Source organism: Daldinia vernicosa (assembly GCF_022497035.1).
Source record: "Daldinia vernicosa strain CBS 139.73 unplaced genomic scaffold F5Y00scaffold_49, whole genome shotgun sequence".
In the NCBI taxonomy this organism is placed as follows: domain Eukaryota; kingdom Fungi; phylum Ascomycota; class Sordariomycetes; order Xylariales; family Hypoxylaceae; genus Daldinia; species Daldinia vernicosa.
The window spans coordinates 163094-190989 of NW_025953965.1; the positions used below are offsets into that span (position 1 = coordinate 163094).

General features: G+C 48.3%; 7 protein-coding genes across 7 annotated transcripts; 4 read left to right on the forward strand and 3 right to left on the reverse strand.

Annotated features, from left to right (window-relative positions):
* Window positions 1–136: 136 nt before the first annotated feature.
* F5Y00DRAFT_245090 (uncharacterized protein) lies at window positions 137–4271 on the forward strand. The gene is made up of 2 exons (XM_048008918.1): window positions 137–619; window positions 694–4271. Exon 2 carries the CDS (start codon window positions 873–875, stop codon window positions 3855–3857), a length of 2985 nt encoding a protein of 994 aa, XP_047861924.1. The 5' UTR covers window positions 137–619; window positions 694–872; the 3' UTR covers window positions 3858–4271.
* A 658-nt stretch (window positions 4272–4929) lies between these two features.
* On the reverse strand, window positions 4930–5445 carry F5Y00DRAFT_272361 (uncharacterized protein). Its single transcript, XM_048012958.1, has one exon. The coding sequence runs from the start codon at window positions 5434–5436 to the stop codon at window positions 5053–5055; it is 384 nt and encodes a 127-aa protein (XP_047861925.1). The 5' UTR covers window positions 5437–5445; the 3' UTR covers window positions 4930–5052.
* A 1685-nt stretch (window positions 5446–7130) lies between these two features.
* F5Y00DRAFT_272367 (uncharacterized protein) lies at window positions 7131–10822 on the forward strand (the record flags this gene model as incomplete). The annotated part of the gene is made up of 6 exons (XM_048012959.1): window positions 7131–7581; window positions 7672–8334; window positions 8371–8732; window positions 8766–9909; window positions 10006–10292; window positions 10737–10822. Exons 1-6 carry the CDS (start codon window positions 7139–7141, stop codon window positions 10820–10822), a joined length of 2985 nt encoding a protein of 994 aa, XP_047861926.1. The 5' UTR covers window positions 7131–7138.
* A 3718-nt stretch (window positions 10823–14540) lies between these two features.
* Window positions 14541–20930, reverse strand: F5Y00DRAFT_245092 (PHD/FYVE-zinc-finger like domain-containing protein). Its single transcript, XM_048008919.1, has 6 exons — window positions 20242–20930; window positions 17139–19509; window positions 15809–17085; window positions 15734–15757; window positions 15532–15676; window positions 14541–15458 (listed from the first exon to the last, which is right to left on the reverse strand). The coding sequence occupies exons 1-6, from the start codon at window positions 20608–20610 to the stop codon at window positions 14761–14763; spliced, it is 4884 nt and encodes a 1627-aa protein (XP_047861927.1). The 5' UTR covers window positions 20611–20930; the 3' UTR covers window positions 14541–14760.
* Window positions 20931–21119: 189 nt separating this feature from the next.
* On the forward strand, window positions 21120–23572 carry F5Y00DRAFT_153173 (uncharacterized protein). The gene has a single exon (XM_048004563.1). It carries the CDS (start codon window positions 21206–21208, stop codon window positions 23246–23248), a length of 2043 nt encoding a protein of 680 aa, XP_047861928.1. The 5' UTR covers window positions 21120–21205; the 3' UTR covers window positions 23249–23572.
* A 52-nt stretch (window positions 23573–23624) lies between these two features.
* Window positions 23625–26067, forward strand: F5Y00DRAFT_245097 (uncharacterized protein). Its single transcript, XM_048008920.1, has 2 exons — window positions 23625–24933; window positions 25039–26067. The coding sequence occupies exons 1-2, from the start codon at window positions 24309–24311 to the stop codon at window positions 25746–25748; spliced, it is 1335 nt and encodes a 444-aa protein (XP_047861929.1). The 5' UTR covers window positions 23625–24308; the 3' UTR covers window positions 25749–26067.
* A 542-nt stretch (window positions 26068–26609) lies between these two features.
* Window positions 26610–27881, reverse strand: F5Y00DRAFT_153195 (uncharacterized protein). Its single transcript, XM_048004564.1, has 2 exons — window positions 27648–27881; window positions 26610–27562 (listed from the first exon to the last, which is right to left on the reverse strand). Exon 2 carries the CDS (start codon window positions 27365–27367, stop codon window positions 26684–26686), a length of 684 nt encoding a protein of 227 aa, XP_047861930.1. The 5' UTR covers window positions 27368–27562; window positions 27648–27881; the 3' UTR covers window positions 26610–26683.
* Between the last annotated feature and the right edge of the window lie 15 nt (window positions 27882–27896).

The window sequence follows — 27896 nt, forward strand, 5'->3', positions numbered from 1 at the left end:
CTGGCTCGGCGATTCTTATTCGCTCCTTTCTCTTTTAGGGAAACGCGTAAAGTGGGCATTGCAACTGGAAGTGGGAACTATGGTATAGCAAATGATATTATAGGAAAGTACTCAATACGTACCTAATCTATGGACCCCCAAACTCCTCCATTCCTCCCAAGAAGCTGCCTGGGCTATTACTTGGAAATTATCTGGTTTCTCCCGCTTCACCCAAATATTTTTGTGCCGTCTACAACGTCTAACAACGGGGATTCTTCATACACCCTTGCAGCTACGAACTGCGTCGAGTCATAACTTTTACTTGTTTCACTGCATCTTACCTACATATCAAGTTGCATACATTGCTGGATCCTATTCTCCACAGCTATCACAACCCGCATTTACGCCTCGACTCCATTTGCGTAGTGCCATCACCCATATCCTTTCCCCCCACCATCAACTTCGGTCCAATCCTGTCTAGACGCCTCATTCTGAAATCCATAATCTCCCTTCCTCAAGTTCGCTTTTCGCATTGCTCTTCGGTAGTACGCGCGCCTTCGCTTGTTGCCTCTTGTACATAAATTACGACCTCTCCTCGATCATCGCAGCCTGTTGTCCCCCTTTCCTCCTTTTTCCTACGGTTAGTATTTACCCAAGGACTCTGGATTGGTAACCAACGATAGCTTCCCAAGCTCACACTAACATCAGGAGCAGTGCCATGTACTAGATATTTCGGATCGCGACCCAGCCGCGTCCGGTAGGGTCGCCTAGGCTCCCGACACCTCCCATCGCTATCGAGAATAAATACCGAACCATCCCCCTTCATCAATTCCTCTGTCGCTTCATCTTCTCTCTCTCCCTTCGATGCCCTGGACCGAGGAACGCTCAACCCAATGGCAGGATCCATCCCCGACCTGTCATTACCAAACAGCCCTTTCTTTAATATCTATAGCGATGCGCATATGATTGCCAATTCGCCATCTCTTCCCGGTGGACCATGCAATTTCGTGGACTTAACTCGCGGTGCCCAGGGACCTAAGTGTGGATGCCGTCGCTTCTGGAGTCGCGGCGCTTTCTCGCCCAGGACAAGCAGAGGGAGCTCGGTAGGAATCTCCCCAGCGTATGCTCCTGGATACCCTAATGGAAATACCGGATCCGATGAATCTGCTTGGTGCATGTGTTCCCATCATGCCTGTTTTCACGATGATATTCGCGATAGTCAACCTCCTGTCGCAGCCACAGCTAATACTGACGTCGTGGACAAAGGCCAGGAAAATGAGCGGCCTAGGACCAGTAGGGAGCCCCTTACACCAGTAGTACCGGATCTATCTTTCAAGATGCCGGCGCCAGCGGATCCAAATATAGATTTTTATACGTTCAATGAGTTCCCTTTTTCAAATCTCGCGGACCAGGAGAACGCGGTACCGAATCAGGTCGCGGGACCCTTACCACCACCTTCTATCCCGGATACGTTAAGTTGGACCAACCTAATTCAATCTGAGCCAGACGAAGGAAGCCAACTGCCCCCAATCCCAAGCCAATGCCTAATTTCTTCGCAGCCGAGCTCTACGACATCGTCTGCCAGAGTAGGATATCTGCGGCCGTTTGCCGGGAAAGGACTAGGGACACTAAGTGGTGTCAGATCCAAGTTATGCGAGCCTCCTCTAGAACAGGAGGATGAAATCCACCCACCGGAGGAGAATACTGTTGAGCCCAATATGGATCCTAATATGGATCAATCCTTGGATGATGGACAAACGGTCGCAAATACCCCGAGCTCTTGTAGACATGAAGATATAACCGAGAGGCAGAGCTTATCTCCTGGACTCGATCGACAGGCAATCAGGCAATTGTCCGACGCTGTTCAAGGGCACGAACAGCGATTGGATCGGCTCGAGAATCCATCGGTTTCGGTCGTTGGCCATGACGGCTGTGATGAGAAGCACGATCAGAGTGACCTGAGGATAACTGAACTTGAGTCGCGCGTGGAAGAAGTCGAAAAGTTAATTAACGATGGCACGCAGGTTTCTGATCATCGCGCCCGGCGCCTAAATGTTAACGAGTCTATGACCAGTGTAGCGTCCGTTTCCACCGTCGGAAGCGAGTACGTGGCGAGCCGTGCGGAGCTTTACAGTCAACTTCAAGCCCTAAAGTCGCAGTTAAGTCAACTGCAAGGCCTATCGTCCTTCCCATCCTATACTCGCCCATGGGAGATTGAAGTTATCTTTCTGCCTTTCCCTTTGAAGAGTGTATGGATGGAATTCCACGACTACGCGAGCCAACGCACTCCAGGCAGCAGTGTTGAACCCGATCAGTGGACGCAGCTGCCTAATAGTTCCTCCGTTTTGGAATCTCAGTCTGCTGAATTTAACGATTGGGCCGGGCCCGAGCTTGAGTCAGAGTGGCTGCTAGCTCGGGCCTGTGCGCCGAACCGTGTTATTGAACAACGGCTTAAGAGTCGAGGTCTTGTTAAGAACGTGACTATTCGCGGCTCGGATGCTCGAAGCGTTCATCAAGCTATTTGTGATGCATTCGGAACTTTGTTCCGTACCTTCTCTCGTATGCAAGCAAATGTTCATCATGGTTCGACTCAACACTACCGCGTAACCAAGTTTCTGGGTCTCCAGTCGCCATGGGTACCTTTGCGCAAAATACATAAGGATTCAAGACTGCGGTTCCTATCACCGCCTGAGATGGTCACACCGGTGACGTGGGACGTTTCATTCCTACGCTCAAGCGTTGTCATGAAGGCAACCGGCACTCAACGTCTTTTTATTACTCATCCCGAGGCGTACCTTCAGGATCAAGATGCGTACGATAATGGGTGGAATTGGCAGAGGCTGCGAGAATTAAGCCGCGTCTACGCGAATTCTCAAAGTAGCTGTCAAGAAATTCCCGAGGCAGATGCAATGGAAGACTGTTGGGCGTGGAATGACAATCTCGACGAGCATCCCTCAAGCACCAATACATCTCAACCTATTATTAGTCTCCGACAAGCAGCACAGCGTAATTGGCATAGGATGTCTATGTCGCCGGCCCCGGGTCTTCTCACGGGAACTGCCCGACCCTCCCCTTCTCTTGGAACCAATCGTTCCACTTCCCGCTTTAAATCTCCAGCAATGCTCAGAGAACGCAAAGGCTCTAGACCACCTCATGTTCGCACAAACTCTATGCCACCAACAGCACCAACCCTTGAATCACCTATCCAAACAAAACGGCGAATAACATCATATGTTCACCAATACGAGCGCCGTCCGTCACCACAAGTCGTCCGATTAGTTCCTGCAACGGGACATATCGCAGCCATCGCAAAACGCCGGAGCACTCGGTCCCCATCGGTCCGACCGCGAAACACGCCGCGTTGGAGTACGGCATCGCCCAGCCCGGTGCCCGAAGCGTTTGTTGCTCGTAATTCGACACCATTCTATGCTACACCGCATAGCAATGCTCCTGGCTTCGAAGGACGGGCCGGTCGTAGCGTAGGCATTGTCGATGACGGTGGTGATACGGGAGAAAGCGGTAGCGGGACCGAACACCACGATGGCGAAGAATCTATGGACGAGGACGATGATGACGACTCAGCCGATGACAGCCCTATGGTCGACTTTTCACACCAGAGAGAGTCCGAGGAGTCCTGGCAGGATGGTCAATTGCATGGTGGTCAGGAAGACGAAGTATGGCGAGGCATAGAAGACGTAGAAAACCACGATCCTGACATTGATATCCACGAGGATGACGACGCTATGAGCGACGACAATATGAGTCAGGGTTCTAGCGTCCCAAGTGAGTATCCCAGCAATCAGCCGGCGTTGATGGATGCCGAAGAGGGCTATCGGGTTTATGAAGATGGTAACCCAGCTGGGAAGCGAAGCCTTTGATTTACGTCCAAGTTTTAGATTATCGTTGCTGCATTTAGATTTCATACTTCTCGGTTACGGCGTATCGTGCATGATACACAATGCGAGGGATTTATGTTAACGACGATGGCGGCATTGGAGCATGGCGTTTGGGGTAGGTATAACATATTGGGCTATATACTGTTGCTACTTAGCGGATCCTCTGGCGGATGTTGTCTTGTTTATAGGGCGAGCGATATATTGTCATCTGGCCCTCGAGCCTTGTTTATCTTTCCCCTCTCAAAGATGTCTACTTTTGAATATGTTGTTGGTTTCCCGAGCGCTCTCGTGCGGGGCTAGGTTAGGATAGGAGATAGGATAGGAGATAGGATAGGATAGGGTGAGAGGAGGCGTTGGATATTTAGTAATGGCAAAAATCATCTCTTTGTTCGTGTATTTGGTTGCCTGAAACTTCTCCTCTTGCTCCCTCAACCATGCGCGAAGAAAAGCGGAATGGTTGCGTAGATTATGCCCAAGGTTATCAAACGAGAGTAAATTTTACTATTTGGGATATGTGCCTTGGACGTATCATTCATTAACGAATACAAGAAAGCCGACTTTCCTGGAGTTACCCAGCTACCTGTCTGGCTAATTTGACAATTCTCTATTTCATCTTATATTCCTCTGGAGGAAATTGGAAACGTTTAGTCGGCTCTTTCATATCTGATACCTTAGAGTAGTCAAATACCATAATGCCAACACGTACCCACAAATCGTCGCCTATTTCCTTCCTGAGGATTAGTAGGAACTCACTAAAACGCCCTTCATCTTCATCAATCTCTATCGCGTCAAGATTTCCCAGCATAACATAACGCCACCGGCCCCCTTTTCTTTTCAACTCCTTCGCTAGCTCGGCTTCTGAATCTACTCCCTCCGACAAGCGCACCTGATCTACATGATAATTGTATATTTTCCATTCTCCCAACCCCCGGCATTCTTGGAAGTCGATCTTGTCAGGAGATATCACCCAAGTTTTAATGTATAGAAGCGGATAGTGAAACATGTCCCCCAGATCGCCCGATTCCGCCATGGCGCTTATCGTGAATATATTACCATGTTGGTCCTGTCGATAAAAGCGACGCTCTGGTATCACGGACCTGATAATCCCTACGCTATAGGGTGTGTCTACACCATTGGGTCTGCGACCTCTCCATTCCACCTGGCCAGCCCACCCAGATCAAGTCCAGGACGGGGGCACGGAAGTAGGAGTTATGTGGCTAGGGAACGCGGACTTTCGTCTAGGCTTCACCGAGTCATCCCAACAGTCCCGGACGTGGCTCCAACAGAGTCCCGTAGCGAAAATGTCGCACGCCAACATGGAACCGCCCCGAAGGTCACTATTATACTTCTCGTTAAGATCCCAGGGGATGCCCCAGACGTGCTTAAGGCATGCGTCGGTCCTCCGCAGGTAGTTTAAGACGCCTACCAGAGCGAGAAGGGAATCACTATCGTACCGCAACTCACGCGCAGTAAACTCTCCCAGAATGTTAGTATATACGGCACAGCCCGTGGATTTAGGTTGGCTCCCTGGTCCTTTTCGGAGAATAGAATATTCTGTCATATAATAACCGTGTTCAGTACCGGCTGCCAGTTCACTTTTAAAAAACGGCGTAAGGTCTAACTAAAGACATTCGTCGCAAAGTTGTTGTTTAGGGGCCATTTCGGTATGTCGCGCTCTCGATATCGTTGTTACATGGTTAGAATCCTCTGTATATGGCAAGGATGAATACTTTTGTTATGCTATCGATTTATATAGGAGATAGAAAATACCTGTATTAGAACCGTCCTATTTAAGTATAAGCAGTCAATAGTATATTCCTCAAGGTATAACAAACGAGTAACAGGGTGCTTCGTACTCGCCATTACACCCAGATAGAGCATAAAGTATATATTCAAACAAAAAAGTACCTAACTAAGGGAATAAAGCACAGACGAAAGGATTTACATGTAGATGGAGGTGAATCCATTTTCTACCCAACCCCGCACAACATCTATTATACAAGCTCCGGCCGCAGCCAGTCTGCCTCGCCGTCAGCCTATCATGGCACAGGATGATATATTTATTTCCAGCCACCTCAATCCATAAGATTATATAGCAGGTCGCCACGTATCCCGACTCTTTAATTAAAAAAAAATGGTGAAAAAGTGCAACATATGCTGTGCTGTAAAGAGGTATCTTTCGAATTCTAGTGAGCTCATAATGCCAGGCTTAGCCTCATGAGGACGAAATGATAATGACCTTTTAAGTTAGAACCCGCGTTCCATAGGTGCTTCACTGCCATACCCTTCTGCATTAGATACCTAGGTACCTGTTATCACGGTGCTCGTAGGCAGAATCTGTCAGTCCAATAAAACTTTTCATGCCGAACCATACCATATCGTGCTAATAGGTGAAACAGTCAACCCCTCTAATAAATAACATTTCGTTCTTTGGTCCTACAGCCAAGCAAACAAGATAACGAACGGCTCGGCTGTTACCATCAAGACACCGTATCACGTCGCAGAAACCCTAATATGTAACGAACGACGGACTTAGCAGCGGCTGGCCGACATCGTGTTCGGCCTCGAGCAGTAGCGAAAGTGGCTTGCATCGATGCGAGTGTTCCCTAAGATGTAAGTGGATATAGGATTATGCAGTATGAATTTGCTTTATGCGACCGTGGATTGGCGCTGCTGTTGTGCCTTCTCTTTACACTTGGGCGCTCTTACATAGAGCATAGTGATTTTTAGTTGCCCCCCTTTTCCCCCTCTTGCCTTATTGGGATATTATAAAGGCTGTGATTGGTGGAGCTTTAGAGCTACTTCTTTCTAGTGCGCGCCACAGTGACTCAGCTTATTATTGTATCTTATACTCGAGAAAAGAATGTACCTTAAAAGTTAAAGATAATCTCGTACCTCTTAGATATTGCCTCGGATATTCGAAGCAAGCGAAATATCGTTCATTTTCAATCAATACCGATCGATCATAGACACACCTCAAACGCTAGGTGTAGTATCACAGCATATCGTAAACACAGGGATCGATCACCAATTTACAAGTTTACCCACCGACCGATATGCAGCGAGCCTCACTTTTGCACAACGCGGCGTTCCGTACCGTGATATGCTTCGTGAGGATGTGGAATAGCTGTCTAGTTTAAAGCCTACGATAAGGCCTTCATCCGTTGATTTAAATACTTATAAAGACTTATTGACTTAACTTAGAAGTACTAGGAATATTCGAAAATTTGAGTTCAACAGACCCAGAAAGCCCAGGCGGCATTATGGATCCTTTCACCGCAGTAGGCCTCCTCTTCGGTGTGTTAGACCTTATTAATCGTACAACCAAGTGTGTAAGAAAGTTCAAAGGGGCCTACAATTCAAAGACAGGACTGCTAAGAGAACAGGAACGTCTACTCGATTACAATGAGGAAATGACAGACCTTTTCAAGAATATCCAAGAAAGCTCGCAGAGGCTGGAGGAGTTGAATTATACTTCGGAAAACGATGATGGCAGTATCCAGATCATCATCGCCCGATGCCAAGATATCTCGTTGAATATCATGTCCTTACTGAATCAAGTTAGACCAGAGAGACCGCACTCTATAAAGGGCGCGATTAAAGCGACAGTGAGATCAATCTTCAATAAGAAGAGTTTCCGAGACCTCGAAGTCGACTTGGACAGGGGGCAAAAGACACTTCATTTGGCTCTAACATCATCTATGAAGTATGTATAACCCTTGAAACTAGAGAGTCAACGTTTAATTACCTCTGATACCCCCCATCCACCTATGATCCGAGTTAATATCTGAGACAGGACCCAAATCGACCGCATTTTGGATATTCTCAAGAATACTACGGTGAAGAATGACGAAGTTAAACAACAATTGGAAAGGGTTCAATCCAAGCTAGACTTGGCGGATAACAGTCTATACGATCAGTTCCAAGAAATCCTCAGTCTCTGCTACCGTGCGCAGGATATACAGAAACTTGGCGTGATCCTTGGCAAACTCAGAAAATACCAGAATGGCACACAACCAAATCCAAGATATGATGAAGTGCACGACAATTTCGCAAACACTTTCGAGTGGATTTTTAGTGAACCACAAAAGCTCTTTGAAGCAGAGCCAGACCTGAAGATGTCGTTTACTGACTGGCTCTGCGATGGAGAGGGTATTTTCCATATCCTCGGGAAGCCTGGGGCTGGAAAATCAACGCTGATGAAATTCATATGGAAGCATGAACTGACGAAGGACTTGCTAACCAAATGGGCCGGCACTTCACAATTACTTTGCCTGAAATACTTCTTTTGGTCTACTTCCCATCAAGACGGCTTATTGGGTCTCAAATGCTCCCTCTTGAGGTCTTCACTGGAGCAGGCCCCAGAACTCATGGAACAACTGTTTCCTGATCGCAGTGAATTGGACAAAAATGCCACTACAACTCTAAGTCACGAAGAAATATCTCGGGCAGCTGACTTGTTAATAAGCAACCCCTTTATCTTAAAACGATATAGAATATTTATACTCATGGACGGCCTTGACGAGTTTGACGAAAAGAAGCACGCCGAGGACTACCACGACTTGGTGCGCCTCATCCAAAACTGGATATCCCTATCAGGAATGAGGGTCAAAGTTTGTATCTCCAGTAGGGAATATGAGGCTTTCATGGCAGTCTCGCGGCACCAGAGGATTCGACTGCACAATCTTACTAGGAAAGATATGCAAGCGTATGTTACAGAACGCTTGGAAACACATTCGAAATTTTCAGAGCTACAAAAGTCTTGCGAAAGAAGACGAGGGAACCTCTGCGATAATTCCTCGCATCGTCGATGTTTAACTGAATCCCTGGTAAACCATATTGTCGACATAGCCGAAGGTATCTTTCTCTGGGTCCGACTTGCGATGTTAGAAGTACGCAAGTTTCTAAATTCCGACCACGATATAAACAGAGTATGGGAATATATTGACACCCGCCCGAAACCATTGCTCGACTACCTGAAGCACATGCTCGACTCGATTTCCGATGTACATCAAAAAGAGGTATATATCATACTCGCCATAAGCAATGAATATGCCTCCATGAGACCCCCAAATAGAGTTTCGATCCTAGGGGCATCTTACCTGTCAGAAAAGCTGAGTCGCGATACCAAGGGACCGCGTTCCCAACAACCTAGCTCGATCGACTCCGAACTACAGAAAGATGACTGGCATATTTATACAGGAGAACAAATCCATGCTCGCTTCAATGGTTTGCTTGAAGCATCGAATGAGACGCGTTCAAGTTGGGGAATTGAACGACCATTGGTTCTTACTTTCACTCATCGTTCCACCATAGAAGTCTTACAGAATAATATCGACACCAAACTGCTCAAATATAACATAACTGAACTGGAATTAGTAAAGTGGGCTTGTCAGCTTTTTCTTGGGGAGATCATCCTCTCCCGCGGCAAATTGGCTGACAGAAAGTATGGATTATATTATATGTTTAGGACAGAATCCCTCGCCGCCTTTCTCGGAAAGCTAAACTTCGTAGGGGATTCTTCACTTGAGCGGCAACTGGATCAAATTGAAGATACATGCTTGACACTGCAGTTTGGGGCCCCTAATCCGCCACCTACGGGGTTTTGGCTATCCAATGCACACACTAGGCTATTCCCTGACCTCCCCTATTATTGTTCTTTTTTGATAGTGGCATCCTCTTTCGGCCTGACTGCGATATTACCCTGGCTGTTGAAAAGGATGAATAATTTACCGAAACGGAGTCATCTGGCATCTGATATGTTGTGGTATTGCATGAATGGATCTTACAGAGCAAGATCAGAATCCGGTAATATCACGCTCATAGCAGAATTTCTTCGAAATGGATTCGTCGGGAGTGATGTGCGCGACACAGAAGCCAGAGTTCAAGTTTCGAAACATGGATGCCACACTACCATGCCATGGATTTATTATGTAGAATACGTAATCTATAGAGAGGTGGATATGGAAAGTAGATGGACGATAATGGAACTATGGCTTGAAAATGGAGCCAATCCTCGTATTCAATTACGTCGGTACGAATCCCTTGTCCTCTAGGTATAGCACCCCCACAAACGCCTTTCTAATTATCCTAGCAATAGAAAACCGATACCTGAAGACGAACTAGACAGTCATGGGAGTTATGAAATAGCTGTAAAGATCAATGGCCAGCATATACCTTTTACGGGGAGACAAGGGTCACTAAAGTTCGACAATCCTTCTATACAAGCCAGCTTTTTAAGAAAGCCTCTAACGCTCAGAGACTTTGTCGTCGGCTCTAGGGCTTATAATAAACAGCGGCTACTGGAACTCATAGACCACAACACCGCCCTGCTTGAAGCGGATGAGGCAGCAGAAGAAACATATGCCAGGGCCATCTTCAAGAGACTTCCATGGCTGGGGAGATCAGATGCGTTTGGTAACACTTATTTGTCAAGTGTTGTTACGACCACCCGTACCTATCTCCTCGAACTACGCAACGTATTCCCCTGGATCCCGGGCTATTTAATTAGTAGGTTTCCCACTATATTCCGTTGTCGTGCAGGAGACCACACACTCACAAGATGTAGGAGCTCTGATGTTCGTAGCAATATTGCTATTAGTATTCTATCTCGTCACGGTATGGGGGGATACTCGCCATCCGAGCCACCCGGAGGTAGGAATGATAGAACGTGGCATTGTACATGATATACTGTAACGGCTACGGGGGGGACCTACTTGTATGATGGGCTAAATAGGTAGTAAGCTAGACGCATAGGAGCCTAAAGTGCGCAGCTGGAAAAATGACCGTATCCGAGGAGGATAGGTAACAGCTGTGATGCAAACAGAGAAGGAACATGATGGAATGTGTCTTTACTTATAGTTAATTGCTGGGTATTGCTATTTGACATTCTCTGGGCGATTAATATCTGTGACATTGCCCCTTACGAGTTACCCGATAAAAGGTAATGGTTACTGGTCAAATTAACAATATCGCAGTAGTTGTAGGAGCTATAGGTATGGCACTAGCCCCTAGATATTTAAACATTATTCGTAAGCATGTAGTAATAAGAGAGAAGCCTAAACTACAAATGGAGCTTATACCTTAGGTAGGTAGGCATGTATTACAGTAAGCCAGCAAAGAGATATTATATCCATTCATTCATTAACCATGGCAAACTCATAAACTTGGACAACCAATCATCCAATAGGACATACACGCAAAACCGAAAAATGCCACATAGTATTTAATCCATTGCTGGATATCTGCCAGTCTCATGCCTTGCCTCGTCTCGAGGGGCTAGTTTATTATACATTGGCAATGGTGCGTGGTCCTTTTCCTCCTCAGCCACCATATCCTCTCACCCCCCTATTCCCTTAACCCCTAACCCCTTTTTCTTTTTTTGACCATTTCAAAGCTTTTTTTGTTTTTTTTAACGCCTCATACCTATCCATCCACCCCTACGCAAACAAAAAACGCCGATAGTGAAAACAGTAAAGAGCGAGTATGGGGTAAGGGCTGGGTTGGGTCGTCGTGAATCATGTTTCGCGAGAAACTCGTGCAGGCGGTGCCGCCTGTCGTCAGTCTAGGTCGTGTCGTCATGCTATGTATGCGTGCGTGCGTGAGAAAAAGGAAAGGAAAGGAAGTTGAAATCCTTTCTTTTGCTGGGATGGAGGTGGGAAGAAGATGGAAACGAACGCCTGTGTGGATGAGGACAGTAAATAAGTACTCGAACATAGGGTTACACGTGACGAAAGGGGAGGTGTGGTATGTATAGGGACAGGGGTAAACAAGTAGAAGATCCGATCAGGGAATGAGCGTTGATGGCAGACAACAAGTACTACCCCAATATCTTCCCATAGTTTTCCAAACCAGGAAGACAATATCCCGTGGCATTCTCATCCAAGCCGTACTCCGTCGTCGGGGCAGTTATACTTCAAACCAGGCGCGCTCCGCCAGAGCCTCCGGCCAACGTCTTGGCCTCCTCTCTATCCTTGCCATTAGCGCTCTCCTCCAGCGCCTCGAGAGACGAGTACGGGTTCGTAGCCGGAACACCGCCATTGCTGCCCCCGGCTCCTCCCGTCTTCGATGCGGTACCGGTATCAAGATCGGCTGTGTATGCCGCCGGGGTCGTAGATGAGGTCCGAGCCGGGGGTGCGATGGGTCCGAACGGAGACGAGTAAGACACTATTCGTAAAAGGCGAGATGTTAGTTAAACCGACTTCCACTTCATCCAAGTACCTAGACTTGCAGAATCCAACGTACCAAAAGGGTTTTTAATACCTCCCCCTCCTCCTCTCATATCCCTCGCCATACCACCACGGCCCGTTCCCACCACCTTCTGCTCCGTAGGAATCCCATCGGCGCCCCGGCGCCAACTCGGGAGACCCGGCGCCGCCACGCCCGCAACATCGGCACCGGCTCCCGAACTCGTCATAGCCGAGTGTCCACCTCGTCCTATAAATCTCTCGCCGCCGCCGCTCAGCCTAACCGTGTCCTCGGAACCGTCTCTCTGCCGCGACAGGTCGGCCTGGTGCTTCTTCCACCAGGCGGGGAAGCCGTGGAACAGGCCGAGCTGGTGCTGGGTCACCTTGTCGAAGGGCATCTCGTGCTTGTACTTGCAGCCCTGCTGGGTGAAGGCGCACACGCCCTCGTGCACCCACTTGTCGCAGTAGATCTTGGGGCGTCGCTGCGGCTGCTGCTGCGGGTGGTTATGTCCGCTGTTGTTGTGGCCGGCGTGCTGGTGCGGATGTTGGGCGTGTTGGGGGAGAGAAATACCCGTAGCGCCGGCTGCGGATCCGGGGCCTAGGCCTGCAACTCCCGTTGCCGTGGACATGCTTGTTGGCGTTGGGGGCGTCGAGGCTACGATGGTGTCGATTCGTGACTGTGGTGGCGAAGTCTGGTTAGCGTTGAGATCTTCAGTACGGATGTCTGGGCAGTGGATAGGTATTGTCAGACAATGTGAAAGGGAAGGGTAGGATCATCGGGACTCATATCATATCCGATGTCTGAGACACGGGATCCCGTTTGCACTGGCCCAATGTCGAGCTATAACCAGACATATGGTTATTGGCGGGGTAGTGATATCTGTTGAAGGAGTTGGGTGGACAGGGAGAGTATAGATACCATATTGGCGCTGCTCCGAAGCAGAGAGTTCAAGCAAACACTCGGGCTTACCTGGATGTTATCCGAAGTCGAGGTCGGGGTATTCGTTGGACCCTATAGATAGTCAGTACACCTTTTACACGGAATAGAGAGCATAGCTTAAGAAGGTTATTATCAAGTTGGATAGCTTACTCTGAGGATAACCGGGTTAGTGTTGCTAGACCGTCCGTTTGAAGGCAGACCTCGTGGTAGCGGCAACACCAGCATTCCTGAGGAGTTCTGCTCTAGGGGTGGAATACCTTTCAAGGCAGGCAGCATATCAGCAGGGATCAGACGCGTATATTGGCCGTTGCCTCGATCGTAGCAGTAAGCGTAGCAGGAATCCAGCTGGAAGTCGTTGACGTTGCAAGCAACTGAGTAAGGCATCATACTAGAGAGTAGTTGTTGTTGTTGCTGCTGAAACTGATCTGAACGAGGACTTGCGTACGACGAGTGTCGACCACCAGAAGCTTGTTGTGTATGATAGCCAACAGTAGGGTCGAACGAGGGGAATTCGCTAGTACGGGCTGATAGTGCTGCCTCATCTGCTGTCTGCGATCTCCAGTTAGACGAAGCAAGACTTCTAGGCGCCATACCCAGAGACTGAACGCCAGCACCTAGTGTTTGAGGCTGAAAGTGTCGCTGTTGAGGCTGCTGGATTTGGGTTGTATTGCTGCGGTCCGTAACTAGCTTGTTTCTACGATCGTTGACGGACTGGAAAGGGTTTCGATCCATCATCTTAAGCTGAGAGTCAAGCAGAGAGTTGGGGGTGTGCTCTATATTGGTATTCAAACCAAGATCTAAGAGCTGTGACGCGAGTTCAGAAGAAGCCGTAGCACCAGTAGAATCAGGAGACGTGTTTCGAGTGGAAGTGCGAGAAGCGCCTGAAGAGTAAGACAAGTCGGAGGGTGAGTTGGCTATTGGGCCAGAGGCGGTGGGGAGAGGAGAGGACGTTTCCATGTTGAGAATAAGAAGATGAATATCAAAGAAATCAGAGCAAACGGGCCAGGAAATGGGTACGCGCTCTGGGTATTTATTTATACAGCCTTGTAAGACTGGATCAACAACACCAGGCACGTCTTGACAAAAACACGATCCTAGACGGCTTTGGATCTTTAGATAGGATGGTGTTAGTATTTCTTAATGAAATATTAGAAGAAGAAGAAAAGAAGAAGGAAAAAAAAAAAAAAGAGAACGGAGGCTAGTTTTGATAAGAAGCACGAAAGTCTTTAAAAAGAATGCATGGAAACCTACCTACGTAAGAAAGCCTAAGAATACTTATTTTCCGTTGGGCAAGCTGACACACACACACACACAAGCACACACATTCATAAGAAGACCCTTAGGTACGCACACAACTCTGCTACGCACATATCTCTTATTATCACTGGCGTTTGCTGAGAAACCTCAAATAAGGTTGAATGCATCTACGGTTACCTGCAGTTCTTGTCTTGTGTTTCCCACGTGACAAACGGCCTGTATAACACTTGGACAACTAGAAATTCACTTTAAAATGTCTTGATCACAAATCAACGATGGCTATTCATTTCCTTTCTGCTTTATTTGTAGTATAAAAGGGCTATATGTGTCTGACTACCTACCTAGCTAATACCATACCATAGCCTAGTCAACACGAACCTGATTTCTCTTATCTACAAGCATGTAGCAAAAATTATGCCTATCGAGGCAACTAGCTGTAAGTCAATCCACGAATCGTGCCTCTTTACCCGGACTTGCACCACGAGTCCAAAGTTATTGTCCTTCAAGACCCTGATAGTCGTCGTAGCTGGTTGGCGAGGTGTGCCTTGTATGCTTGAACCACAGGCCCGTCTCCACTGGTCCTTAGAGTATCGATGGCGAGCCGCAGCGAGATCTCCGAGTTGAAATCTATACAAGTTTTGTTAATATGGTGTTTATCCTTGCAAACGAGGCAAATGCCACTTTTATCCGTAGGACAGGTCGGTGGAGCTCGGAAAGAAGTATTGAGATTTCGAGTTGCTTTCTCAACGGCCTGATTTGACTTTAATACCTTGGAGGGTGATATAGCAGGAGGAATAATCGAAGATGAAGGAGAATTGCCAGCAAGGGAAGGCTGCTCGCGGCGAGGGATCGAAACTACAAAGTTAGGATTCCGAGTGTGAAGGAGGGGAGGCTGTGGCTGGAGGGGATTTTGCGGAGGTAGCACTCGAGTCTGCGGCATTGGTCGACTGATTCCGGCTGGTGACTTCTGTGCCCGACGTTGACTGGGGTTCGATGGTACTGGCTGATATGGTTGAGGCATCGCCAGATATACTGGTCGAGGCACCGCCTGAGATACTGGCTGAGGTACTGGTTGAGTTGCTAGTTGAGTTACTCCCCGAGTCTGGCTGATGCTCTGACGAACTTTTCGTGGCGGCTCGAGGGTTCCGGTCGCTATTTGCTTTGCCATTTCTAGGCCCTGGCTGTGCTCTGTTACTGTTACTGTTGGGAGTGTTAATTATCTTGGCTTTTTTGGCTCGTGACTTTTGTAATGTTGATGAAGTTGGGTGTTTACCTTTAGCCCCCTTGTTTTTTGCTAGAGCCGCTGATTCTTCTTCCTCTTCCATATATACTTCATCGTCATCGTCTTCTACGTCATTGTCGATGTAAAGTTCGTCTTCTCCATCAATATCGGAGCCGCCACTGTCTGGTTCTGGGCGCTGTTCTTTTGTTAGGGAATTGTTATCGAAATCATCTACGCCTTCAATGTAACATACTCGAGTGCCGTTGTAGTCCACACCCTAAATGCTGTTAGTCCCGGTAGATAAAATAAGATACAAATGATATCTTACTTGAGTACCACGTCGCCGAGCACCACGGCCATACACCTCCTGTTTTGCGGCAAGTTCGCGCTTATGCTCTTCCTCGCGTGCCTTGAGAATATTTTCCCAGACGCTCGCATCCGTCGTCGGCGGGTTGTTATCGGGTTGGTCTATGCCATTCGTGAGTGTGCCCGAGTCATTAGCCCAGACACGCGCGATCGAAAACTGGTTGTCAGTTGTCTGGTTATCCGTACTCGTACTCTCGAGTCGGCTCCTGTCTAGCAACTTATCAACGGCTGCCGAGTCATACGTAATCTTCACCTTGTCCCTGTCACTAAATAGAGCCTCTGCACCGCGCTTCAAGATTGATTCTAGGTCACCGCTATTGTCGTTATCAGCATCTAAGCTCTCGATGAGAGCATGGTCGAGGGCCATCTTCTTCCTTCCTGTCTGCAGGATGTTCTCTTCGACAGTGTCTTTGGTCGTAAGTTGGAAGCAGAGAACCTTTTCTTTCTGGCCAATCCTGTGGGCCCGGGATATGGCTTGTATATCCTGATGTGGGTTCCAATCTGGATCATATATGATAACTGTGTCTGCCGTGGCGAGATTTATACCAACGCCACCGGCACGAGTCGATAACAGCATCGCAAACAGTGGTGAGTTAGGAGCGTTGAAGGCGTCGATCTGTCTCTGCTTCTTGAGAGCGCTTAGCTGCCCATCAATTCGCCCAAACGGAAGACCCAGTATATTGAGAAAGTCTTCGATGATATCCAGGCAACGTATGAATTGGCTGAATATTAGTACGCGGTGGCCCCCCGCCTTGAGCTTCGGGAGCATCATCTCTAGCAGCATAAACTTTGGCGAAGCCTCGATTAGGTTTCGTTGCATTTGCTCTTCGCTGACATTCTTGTCTTCAACGTTGGCATTGAAGCAGAATGGGTGACATAGACATTGTCGGAGATCCGCCATGATGTTGCTCAAGTTCTTGCGATCGCCTGCTTTCATCTTTCCTTTAGAGATGATTGCTTTGATCAACTCTGGGTTTCGAGCTATGATAGACTTAGACAACTTTTCTTGTAGCACCGTCATGGTAACAGGAACAATGACCTGAGCCATTGGCGGCAAGAACTTGAGGACCTGAACTTTGGTGCGTCGTAGGAAATAGGGACGGATGAGGTCGTGAAGCTCTGGTAGATTTTCCTTTGTCAGCTCATCATATTGAGCGTCAAGTGCCTCAGCGTTATTCTTCGGGTCAATAAACTGAAGAAGGGTGAACAATTCCTTCTTGTTATTTTGCAACGGGGTACCTATTAAGCGTTAGCATATTCGAGCATATAAATGACTACCTGTCACCACTCACCCGTCAATAAGATCCGGCACGGGATATTCATGTCAACTAACGTCCTGTAAAGCTGCGTTTCATCATTCTTGAGCCTCTGGCCCTCATCTACGATCAAGCCAGCCCACTTAACACTTTGAAAAGTAGTTTTCACTGAACTGGCCGCCTCATAGGACATAATCACGACATGTGCCTTCATTCCATCTTTGACCCCATCAGGGAAAAGTTCATGCTTAAAAGCTAGATCCTGAGAGACTCTGCCGCCGTGATATGTTACTACTCGGAGCGCGGGAGACCAATCTTTGAGCTCGCGACGCCAATTGGGGCAAGTTGCATTCGGTACGACGATAAGAAATGGCCAGCACTTGGGCTGATCCTGGACGAGGGTGCTAATAAAAGAGACGATTTGGATCGTCTTGCCAAGCCCCATCTCATCAGCGAGGATGACGTTCTGCTGCTGGTGGAAGTTATAAAGTAGCCAATTGACGCCCTCCATTTGATATGGCATTAGCGTACGGCCTTCTTTGAGGCCCGGGGGTTGGCTTTTCAGCTCGCAAGATTCTTGGAAGTCGAGAGATCGATATTTACTGATACGTTCGCGCATTCTCTGATCTCTAGCAGATGGGAAGTATTTGCCGGTGAGAAATTCATCGTATGCAGCTGCGAACGCAGCCCATAAGTTTGTCGAATCACGAGGAGGCGGCTCATCCCAAACTGCTTCTTCATAACTGAGACCCTGAAACTTTACATATACCGATTGGATTTCAGAGATGCGATTTAAATCTTGGGCCTTGGAAGAAGCAGTAGAACCACGCTTATATCTCACATTGAGGAGGACATCGGCCAAAACCCATTCCTCTTCAACTGCAGACTCAATGGTCATCTTGGGTAGGTCGTTCTCTTCGCGCTTATGAAATGCGGTGCGCATAGTAGGCGCAGCTATGCCATAAACCCAAGCTCCAGGCATCCAAGTATCGTGAAGGTGAGATCTCCCCTCCCATTTCACTAAATACTCCATCTCGTCCTCGCTAAACTCATCGGCCTGCTGGCCCTTGATGTAGGCATCCTGGTCAGCAGGTCGCCAAGCAACCAACGCGTGGATCCCCTGTCTTGTGTCTAAGCAGTCTTTGCATTTCCATCCGGCCAAGGAGTACTCGTCGAAGCGATTCTCGTCAGGGTTTGCGGTTAGTTGAGGCAGATGTTGAAAATGATAAGCGCGTCTGCAAGTTAGGCATCGGAATAATACATTATCAGGATTGTTGAGTAGACTAGGCTGGACAAATGTGATTGGGTCTTCTCCCCCATTCTCAAGTCTAGCTTTCTCTTCTTGTTTTGGAGTTCTCTTCGGTGAGAATTCCGCGCATGAGACACCGGGACTTTTGCAATCCTGGCATACCGAGTAACTTGGAGCACGTACGTCCTTCTTCTTATGTAGTCCAATACAGAAGCGGCATTGCAACACGAAGTCATTTGGGCCGACCTTAGTAACTCTGTGGTCACGTTGAGATCTCGGACCGATGCACTGCTTGTGAAATGCATAAGAGCATCCCTGACATGGGATAAGGGAACCCTTTGCATGACTCGACACAGATCCACAAGCATCACATACTCCAGCGTGTGCTCGTCGAAACTCTGACTGCTCAACTCGCTCTTCGAAAACCTCCTTGATTGCGGCAATCTTGGGCACGAAATCGAGCTTATCGTCGACTGCATCGTATTCATCGTCAATCTCGGGGTCGCGCATGCTCTTTGAAGCCTTAGTTGACCTCTTCGACCTTCGGGATGTCTCGAATTCGATCTCCGAATCGCTGTCGATGTATCTGCTAGATGTGTGCATGCGCTTCAGTTTTCTCTTTTTACGAGATGACGCTCTCACGGCGCCGCCAATATCGGAACGGATAAATGGAATGACATAATCGTAGTCATCATCCTGGTCAGATTTGTGACCCCGAGCCAACTCATCCTCGGAGTCATCTAGTTTATGCTTGCTTTGCCACGCAGGATCCTTTGAGCGAGTGACTCTTATTGAGGAGAGTCGAGCCGAGCTGCGAGATTTTGAAGGCTTTCTACTCTCGAACTCCTTGTCAGAGAGCATGTCATCAAGTTCCTCATCAAAGCCATTATCTTCGAGGCCATTCTCCACAGAGGCTCGCACAGAGGCCTGCTTGGAGGCTTGTCGCGTACTTCTGCGAGTAGGTCGAGAGGATGTCCTCTTCCGTTTCTTAGGGTGGTCAGAGCCATAAGATTCCGAGTCGTAATAGTCGTCCTCGGGAGGAGGACGCTTATCCGATTGTCTATCCATGGCTAGTTGGCCAATATTGAATCTTCGACTTTGAAATTGCTGGGCAGCGCGAGGGCCGTTCTTAAGCTGTAGCATATCGTCATATGCCACCTAGTTAAAAAAGAATTAGCATGAGAAGGAGCAGATATTTCAAAAACAATAGGATAAAGTTGAAGTGCGATCCTCGTGTGTATTAATAAGGAAAGAGTGATGTGATGTGGATGAACATCTCCTGCAAAACAGGGCGGGAATGACTTTGTATGTAATCCCTCGCGTGTAGCCACCTCAGGGAACCTACCATCCTGTACTAGCAGCCCTAGTAACCATGAGGCATGTCTGTACACATTAGATCGGACTGATAGAACGAGCCCTTCAAGAATATGGATGAAAAGAGTAGGATGTGGGAGGATGGTATATGTTGGATGGGAGTGTCCTAAAGTACCAACCACAAGAACAATGATAGTTGTTGTTGTTGTCGATGTTGTTGCTATTAAGAGAAGTAGAATGAGGGATGTAAAAAGGAAGAGTGAGTGTTTTATTTGGGGGTGAAGAGCCTAAGGCGTAAACTACTATGAGGAAGTAGCACGCGCAGGAAAGCTGAACTACGCATACGCATAGGTACCATACGTAGTGATAGTAGCGTGAGTAATTTCCAGTTTGTTAGGGCAATCACATCTAGAAGGAAGTAGCCCGTGTGAAGGTTGGCGCAGGTGCCCACGTATCCATAGAGGTAGTCCAGAGTAGTAGCATAGGTATACCAGGTAACCTTAGGTAGGGAGGTTAAAGAAACAAAGGGGATGCGACAAGTAGATGATGCATCCCAAGAACAGAGAGACCACTTACATCTTCTATATACCCATCCTCGAATTCAACACTATAGTATATTTCGCCATCCTCATCCTCCATCTCATCTAGAATCCTCTCCACAGCTTGACTCGGATAGATCCGTTCGTATATTGATGGATCCGGTGGTGGATGGAGCTCTACCACAATAGGGTGTAATCGAGATGTTGCTCGGGGTATATCCTCCTCTTGTTCTTGCCTATCTTCGGCATTTATGTTGGGGGTTTCCTTCGTATATGAATCGTCCACGTCGCATTCGTCTTGTACATCGTAGTCTAAGTCTTGATGAGACAGCTCGCGCACTTCGTCCATGACAGCATCATCCTGAAGGGCCGCAGGGGCCGTCGAGTCTTCTTGGTCGCTTTGCATCTTGAGGTACGCTCATAGATTCCTACAGATATAGATACAAAGTAGGAAGATGCATGTCGTCGAGTCGAGATGTTTTACGCAACAAAAGGTCAGAGGGGTACCCAGTCTAGCAGTCTAATATTAAGTTGGCAATTGGCAGTTGCCAGCTGCGATGCGTGAATTTTAGAAATCAAACAGGTTGCTAGGGTGGCACAGGGTCATGCAAAGCCATAATCACATTTCCCCTTAAGATCACAACAGAAACGACATTAAGAAACGACGATAAATAGAGCTATCGCATATAATTCAGGCACATGCTGACGTTGCCAGTAATTGAAAACGCGCGGTAGAATTAATTACTTCACGCGTTGCGTTAATCGAGGCACTTAACCTTAACGTGGTTTAGCCTTGTTGCATTGCAGCCGCAAATACAAGGGTATTTTTATGGAACCGCTAGCTGTCTAGCTATCGGCGATAAGATAAGTCTGGAAGGTACTTGGATACATCGAAATTTTTATTGAGCTTGCAAACTCCTTCACATGCTCATGTGCTCATACATATTTATTGGTACTATATTCGGTAGAGTACCACTGAGAGGACTTGACAAGGACATCCGATGATTTCCTTACAGGCTTCGTGTATGCGAAGTAAACATAATATTCTCCTTAGAACTTGGGCCTTTCCCAGACCTGTCAATGTCTACTCTCGCTCTTCTTCCCTCTCTGCTATCCATCGTGGTTTGCGCGATTCAGAGAAGGCTAGGCCACAAGGATTCAATAGAGATTCTTTAAATACGGCTAAGTCAAGCAGGACAGAACGGCATGGAAGGGACAGTCGTCAAGAGAAACCATCCTTCAACGTTAAGAAAGGCAAAAAGGATATTACATACAAGGGTCCAGAACCAAAGTCGAGAGCAGCACGTTTCTATGATCCAAACGAGCCATTCGGGAAGAAAAGTCTAGTATATCAACTAAACAGCAAGGGAAAATCTACCCGTGATGAAAAGGATGGTGGATTATCAAAGGCTCAGTTTATGAAGGATTTCAATTCGGGTCCAGCTCCAGCAACTACGGGAGCGAACAGAACAAGAGCTCAGAGTCATACACCGTACAAGTCGGAAAGCTCGCATTCATCATCTCGATTCGGTTCGGAACGGGCACCTAGGAAAGAACTAAATGAGAGAGGAGCTTACGGTTCTAGCCGGGCGGAATCATTTAGGGACAAAACACAGTTCCCACCTCGTTCCAAGAAGTCTCAAAAACCATCGATGCCATGGCAGCAAAGGGGTTCACGTCAAAAGTGGAAACCTACTGAATCAACTCGAGACCGTGGAGATACTCCGGGATTTCAACGGCGGGACCGCGATTCTCAGCCTCCATTTCAACGGCGGGACCACGATTCTCAACCTCCATTTCAACGGCGGGACCGCGATTCTCAACCTCCATTTCAACGGCGGGATCGCGATTCTCAACCTCCATTTCAACGGCGGGATCGCGATTCTCAGCCTCCATTTCAACAGCGGGACCGCGATTCTCAACCTCCATTTCAGCGGCGGGATCGCGATTCTCAACCTCCATTTCAACAGCGGGACCGCGATTCTCAACCTCCAACAGAACGACAAGGAGTCAAGGAGGATGAGCAAACATCGTTCCGGCCCAACGTATCAAATGATCATGGACCCGTTCGCATTCCACGTACCACTGCGGCATCTCAATTCTTGTATGGCTACTCGGTAGTTGAGGCTGCTCTTAAGGAAACACGACGGCAAATTTACAATCTCTATGTATACTATGGAGACAACTCACAGCTTGATTCTCGAATTGTTGGCTTAGAGAGAAAGGCAAGCCAAGCTGGCATCCCTATCAAAAAAGTAAAAGACACTGCTGGCTTACGCATGATGGATAAAATGAGCGAGGGTCGGCCTCACAATGGGTTTATCCTCGAAGCTTCCCCATTGCCACAGTTGCCAATCAGGAGCCTTGGTCCGCTGACCGAAGAGCCGGCCACCGGCTTTACTCTCGAGTTGGCTCACCAGACCGCTGAAGAAGCGCAAGTAAATGGCACCTCCAACTTTGTCAAATGCGTCCTTCCACCCAACCGTAAACCGTTTGTTCTCCTATTAGAAGGCATCCTAGATCCGGGGAACTTGGGCGCTATATTACGATCGGCAGCATTTCTAGGAGTCAACGCTGTTGGGATTACAAAAGGGCACACAGCTACTCTGACATCTGTAGCTGTGAAAGCATCCGCTGGCGCTTCTGAAATCACACAGCTATTTTCAATAAGCTCTATACTCGATTTCCTTACCAAGTCTAAGGAGGCCGGCTGGGTTATTTACGCCGCCGTAGCACCGACCGGTCGACTTAGGGAAAGTAAGAACATCACGTTGGATAGGCTAGACATCTACGACCCGTTGTCATCTGAACCTACGATCCTGGTCGTCGGAAGCGAAGGCGAGGGGCTTGATAAAAAGACGAGAAGGGTAGCAGACTTCGAGATTTCAATACCGAACCATTCTGGGTCTACCATGGTGGATAGTCTGAACGTCAGCGTCGCAACGGCCATCCTATGCTCTGGTTTCTTGAAGAATCAACATACCGGAGGAGAATTTGATAAGATTCTCGAGGTCAAGGACGATGAATCCGACAAACTGTGGTGAGGCCTGAGTCTATAATTCTAACATTATTCGGGATATGTTGCCTAATGTTTATGAGACATTTGTACGGCTATTATGTACTACAAGGATGGGATATCTGGACGAGGCAATACCGGCTTCATGGACTGGATTCTTGGGCATATGCATGAGGAATGAGGCAACGGGGTAACTTCCACCCTGTAATTAGAACATACCTCATACATTAGGTTAGGCATAGCTAGAGAGACTTCTCTATCGTGAGTTCAATTACATACGGGAGCGGCCGTAGATGCAACTACTCCGCTCGAAATAAAAGATACCAATGATCAACCATAAGCGATTAAATAATGCCAAGTCTTTTTATTATTCCAAAGCTATCTCTTTTACAGGTCATGCAGATGCATAGTGTACATTAACAACAACGGACGAGCGTATGCAGGAACCTGGAGTTCAGGAGTTCTAGAACGTCTCCTACAATGCACTTGGGAAAGTCATCAGATTATTACACCTGAGAGTTTTTTCAAAAGTGGATGAGAAAAATTGATTTTACCACTAAAATATTCGAGCATTATAAAAATGTATACGAATCTTAAAATTTCCATAATAGGAAAATCGTGAATTCGGCATCGATGTGTTGTCAAAGATGGAACTCGGATGGACCCATGTCGATCCCTCGCAAGCTGAGGTCCCAGCTGGGCCAACGACCCCTGTTGAGTTTGTTGTTGTTGGATACTTGTTACTGGGTCCGAGAAAATAATAATCCTTTTCAAGTCCCATCCAAAAAAAATAAAAAAAAATCCCTTTTCTTATGTATTAAACAGCTTTATTTACGGAATAATACTCGTCGGGTAGTACAAGGCCGGCGTCCAAGGCGGCCGTTCATTTAATCTAATTATCTCCGTTGCACGGCTTCGAAAAACGTGTAACTCTATCTGCGAATTATCGTCGATCCAGATGTTTAAGGACAGCTGACGTTACGTACATACTTGGCCAGAGGACCTAGGTATTAGCAGAAGAAGAAAGGAATTCCCTTATAATTACCAATATCCAAGACGGTGAAGCCTCATACGCACCCAACCCGACAATGCACCTCTCCAACGCAATGCTCAGCCGCCTCCCGCCCTCGCTCCTCGTTCTTCTTACCGTCGCAACCCAGCTCCGCGCGCAGCAACAGCAGCATCCGACAGCGATCCGGAAGATGTCGCTAGACGAAGGCGAAATGTTTTTACCAGAGTACTACGCCTTCGCACCAGCACAACTACAGCCCCGCGACGAAGGAGAAGAAGCAGAGCTCCTCCTTGCCGGAAACAGCTCCGCCGCGATCCCGTTCCGTCCGCCGTACCCGCTACACTACGATTACCATAGAGCCGGGACAAGAGGAAGAGTAGAAGGGAAAGAAAATGGAGACTCAGGACCGTCTCTGTATAAACGCGCGCGCGACGTCCTAGCCAAGCTGCAAGGCCGCCAGTTCGCGTGTCCTGATAACACTAATAGCTGCGAGAACATCGACCAGCCGAATTACTGCTGCACCCAGGGGACCAAGTGCTTCGTCGTGACGAACGCCCCCGACGCCGGAAACGTAGGATGTTGCCCGGACGGCCAGACATGCGGCGTGACAGTGGGACAATGCTCAGATGGCTCCTCAGCCTGCCCAGCGGACCAAGGGGGCGGATGCTGCATCTCAGGGTTCGTATGCGCTGACGTCGGATGTAAGTCTTCCTATTACCTACCCACTCGATTCTCAAGCCTACAGAAGAAGAAAATATAAGTTAGATACCTAGACAAATAACAGCTAACACAACACGAATACCCAGGCGTCCACAGCACCGTCTCCGTCATCACCCAAACAACCATAAAATCCACCACCGTAGCCGTGACCCCCTCCGCCTCAACGCAAGTCATCACCGTAATCGTAACCGTAACGCCTTCCGACGGCGGCGCCCCCGTCCTTAGTACCACGACGCGGACCACCACCGCGAGCGCGACTCCCACCTCCACCAGCTCCATCACCGCAACAGGCGGTATCCCGCCCTACCGACCCACAAGCGGTTCCTCCTCCTCCACCGCAACAGTAACCTCCCCTTCTCCCTCCGAATCAACATCCTACTGCCCAACTGGGTTCTACGCGTGCCTCGCCCGCGAAGGCGGCGGATGCTGCCGCACCGGGCGCGACTGCAGCACGACATCGTGTCCGGCGCCACCGCCCATGACGACGATAATCTCCAGCGGAGTCACCATCGCGGTCCCGGCATCCGACGCGCAGGCAGCTGAGGGCGCACAGCCCACCGCGACATGTGCTTTGGGGTGGTTTCTATGCGGCGAAGACGCCGGGCCGGTCGCGGGATGCTGTCCCTCGGGGTATACCTGCGGCGCGGCAAGCTGCACGATATCGACGAACACGGCGACGGCGACGGTGCAGAAGGAGTTGCCGAATGCGGCGTTGAGCAGTAAGAGTAGGGGTAGGATTGTGGATGTGCTGGCGTTAGCTTGGGTGGCAGGTGTGTCTGCTTTGGTTTTGATATAGGGTGAATAGCCGGCCAAGACGAGACGACGAGGAAACTTGGGTATGAAGCTGTAACATGAGATATGACGGATGAATGAAAAAGATGATGTACCTAACCTAAACAAAGGGGTCCTGCATATAGATCGACGGCGAGCGCAGCGTTGCGAAGCCATTATTTTGCATTTTGCATGGGGCGGAGTTGGTAGCATGTTTTACTATTAGACATGAACTATTTATTGCTTCGATTTGATTTTTTGCATTAAATTTGCGCTCTATCACGCCGTCGTAGTTATCAAAAAAGCTCAATATAAAATAGAAATGCTAGTTACCAATCCTGCTATTTTGCACGTCAGAATAGTCAAATATACGAATATCAACGATTTTATTGCGTTAAACTACTAGATACTTTGCCCAATTAAACCAACCAAAGCAGCTCAACTCTATATGATAGCTAGGTATGTTCCAGTTTCTCAAGTATGCACACCACCACTTAACCAGCCTCGTCTTCTGAGTCACGGCCCGTGGGTATATGTGCGGGGAATCGGTGTTGCCCAAGCGCAACGTCTAGTTCAATGACAAGCTTATACAGAGCATGGTTATGGTTGCCGCAACGCCTTTCCGATGCTGGAATTACCGGGCCGGGTCGGGCCCAATGAAGCGTCCAAGACCGCTGTCCCCCTACCATCCACCCGTAATTTGTGTTCGCGGTATTCCAAAACAGATTAAATTGATTAAAAGAAGCATGGTAAGATCAGTAATGACCAAAAGCAGCCAAGCCGTCCAGCCTCCCGAGGGCCAGCCTGGTTGACTCGGCGAGCGCGAACATATAACGAATCGATTTTTTAAAAGGGCGGATGATAAACAGATAGAATATCTTCTAGGTATCTAGCGATAGGCTTATACAGCATATAGATGTCGTGGAAACTTATTCGGTCCGGGCGCATTGCGCACGTCTTCTAAATCAACACGGCGGCTGCGGCCAGAGCGACAAGAGCCAACATGCTGTTAGAACCGGCTCCGAATGTGGCGCCGGCGCCGGCATCCGGCACGAGAGTTGAGCTTGAAGTCTCAGACGAGTCGCCAATGTCGAAAGTGCCACTGGGGCCAGAAGGAGAGGCGGTAGCTTCTCCGCCACCTTTAACGCTGGTCGCGAGAGTAGTATTAACACCCGATTCCGAGCTGGAAGATGCTGAGGCAACACCGGTTCCAGCCGTTCCGGATGTAGCCGATGCCGTTTCAACCGATCCTGTTCCAACCACGTCTGTGGTAGCTGCTTCCTGGACGGCGGTAGAGCTGGCGATATCGGTTCCGGCTACAACAGAGGATTCCGCGTCAGTTGTGCTCTGGAGTACAACGATAGTGGTAGGAGATGCAGCGTCGCTGGCACTGGTAGCAACAACGATGTCGCTACTAGTGGTTTCTGCAACTGCATCGCTGGTAGCGCTAGTATCAACGTCAGCGCTGCCAGTAGCACTACTGACACCACTATTGGCAACGTCTGTGCCAGTTGCGGTTGCGGGTACTGCCGCCGTAGCCGTGGCTGTAGCCGTAGCCGTAGCATCCCCAGTACCAATCTCGGTATCCCTCTGAGCTACTACGGCAGTAGCCGCGAAGAGGGCGAGGACTGTGCAGACCTTCATTTTGGTGGATGTTAAGTTGTTGGTAGTGAACTGGGTTATAAACTTGAGAAATGGGGATCGAGGGTATCGGTTATCAATGTAGAAAGAAGATCTAGAACAGTTAGATCTATATATCTTAGGAGTCTCAAGTGACTGTCTAAAGTAGAAGTGCCCGTGTATGTAATGAGCGAGTGGTTAGGACCGGATAGAGATATGCTTGATCGAGTCACTTATATAACTTCTTTGGTCACGAGAGTCTAGAAGGGAAAATGCACAGCCAAGCTCTATGAACAGACCCTACCTTGACTTCCGCTTACGCATGCATACAGGCAACTAAGACTCTGTAGACATGCGTCTGGCATTTTGCGGGCCATCTCGGGGTATTCCAACGACACGCGTATCGAGGGTTGACGTTTCTACAAAAGTTCTGTTGTTGCGCAGTTTAGGTTGAAGTGTATGGATGTCTCGCAATAGCTGGATGGCTGTCACATCACCGCCACACCCACTAGCTATCGATAACCAAGGGAAAAGTGGGTGATGGCGGCTGTGA

Bases quoted from the DNA above. Each gene is read 5' to 3' on its own strand.
- F5Y00DRAFT_245090 (XM_048008918.1), top strand. From the start codon at position 873: ATGGCAGGATCCATCCCCGACCTGTCATTACCAAACAGCCCTTTCTTT.
- F5Y00DRAFT_272361 (XM_048012958.1), bottom strand. From the start codon at position 5,436: ATGACAGAATATTCTATTCTCCGAAAAGGACCAGGGAGCCAACCTAAA.
- F5Y00DRAFT_245092 (XM_048008919.1), bottom strand. From the start codon at position 20,610: ATGCAAAGCGACCAAGAAGACTCGACGGCCCCTGCGGCCCTTCAGGAT. The intron at 19,510-20,241 runs GTAAGTGGTCTC...TTTTTTAACTAG, and splicing joins AGGATGGGTATATAGAAGAT to GTGGCATATGACGATATGCT. The intron at 17,086-17,138 runs GTGAGTGGTGAC...AACGCTTAATAG, and splicing joins GTGCCGGATCTTATTGACGG to GTACCCCGTTGCAAAATAAC.
- F5Y00DRAFT_153173 (XM_048004563.1), top strand. From the start codon at position 21,206: ATGATTTCCTTACAGGCTTCGTGTATGCGAAGTAAACATAATATTCTC.
- F5Y00DRAFT_245097 (XM_048008920.1), top strand. From the start codon at position 24,309: ATGCACCTCTCCAACGCAATGCTCAGCCGCCTCCCGCCCTCGCTCCTC. The intron at 24,934-25,038 runs GTAAGTCTTCCT...ACGAATACCCAG, and splicing joins CGTATGCGCTGACGTCGGAT to GCGTCCACAGCACCGTCTCC.
- F5Y00DRAFT_153195 (XM_048004564.1), bottom strand. From the start codon at position 27,367: ATGAAGGTCTGCACAGTCCTCGCCCTCTTCGCGGCTACTGCCGTAGTA.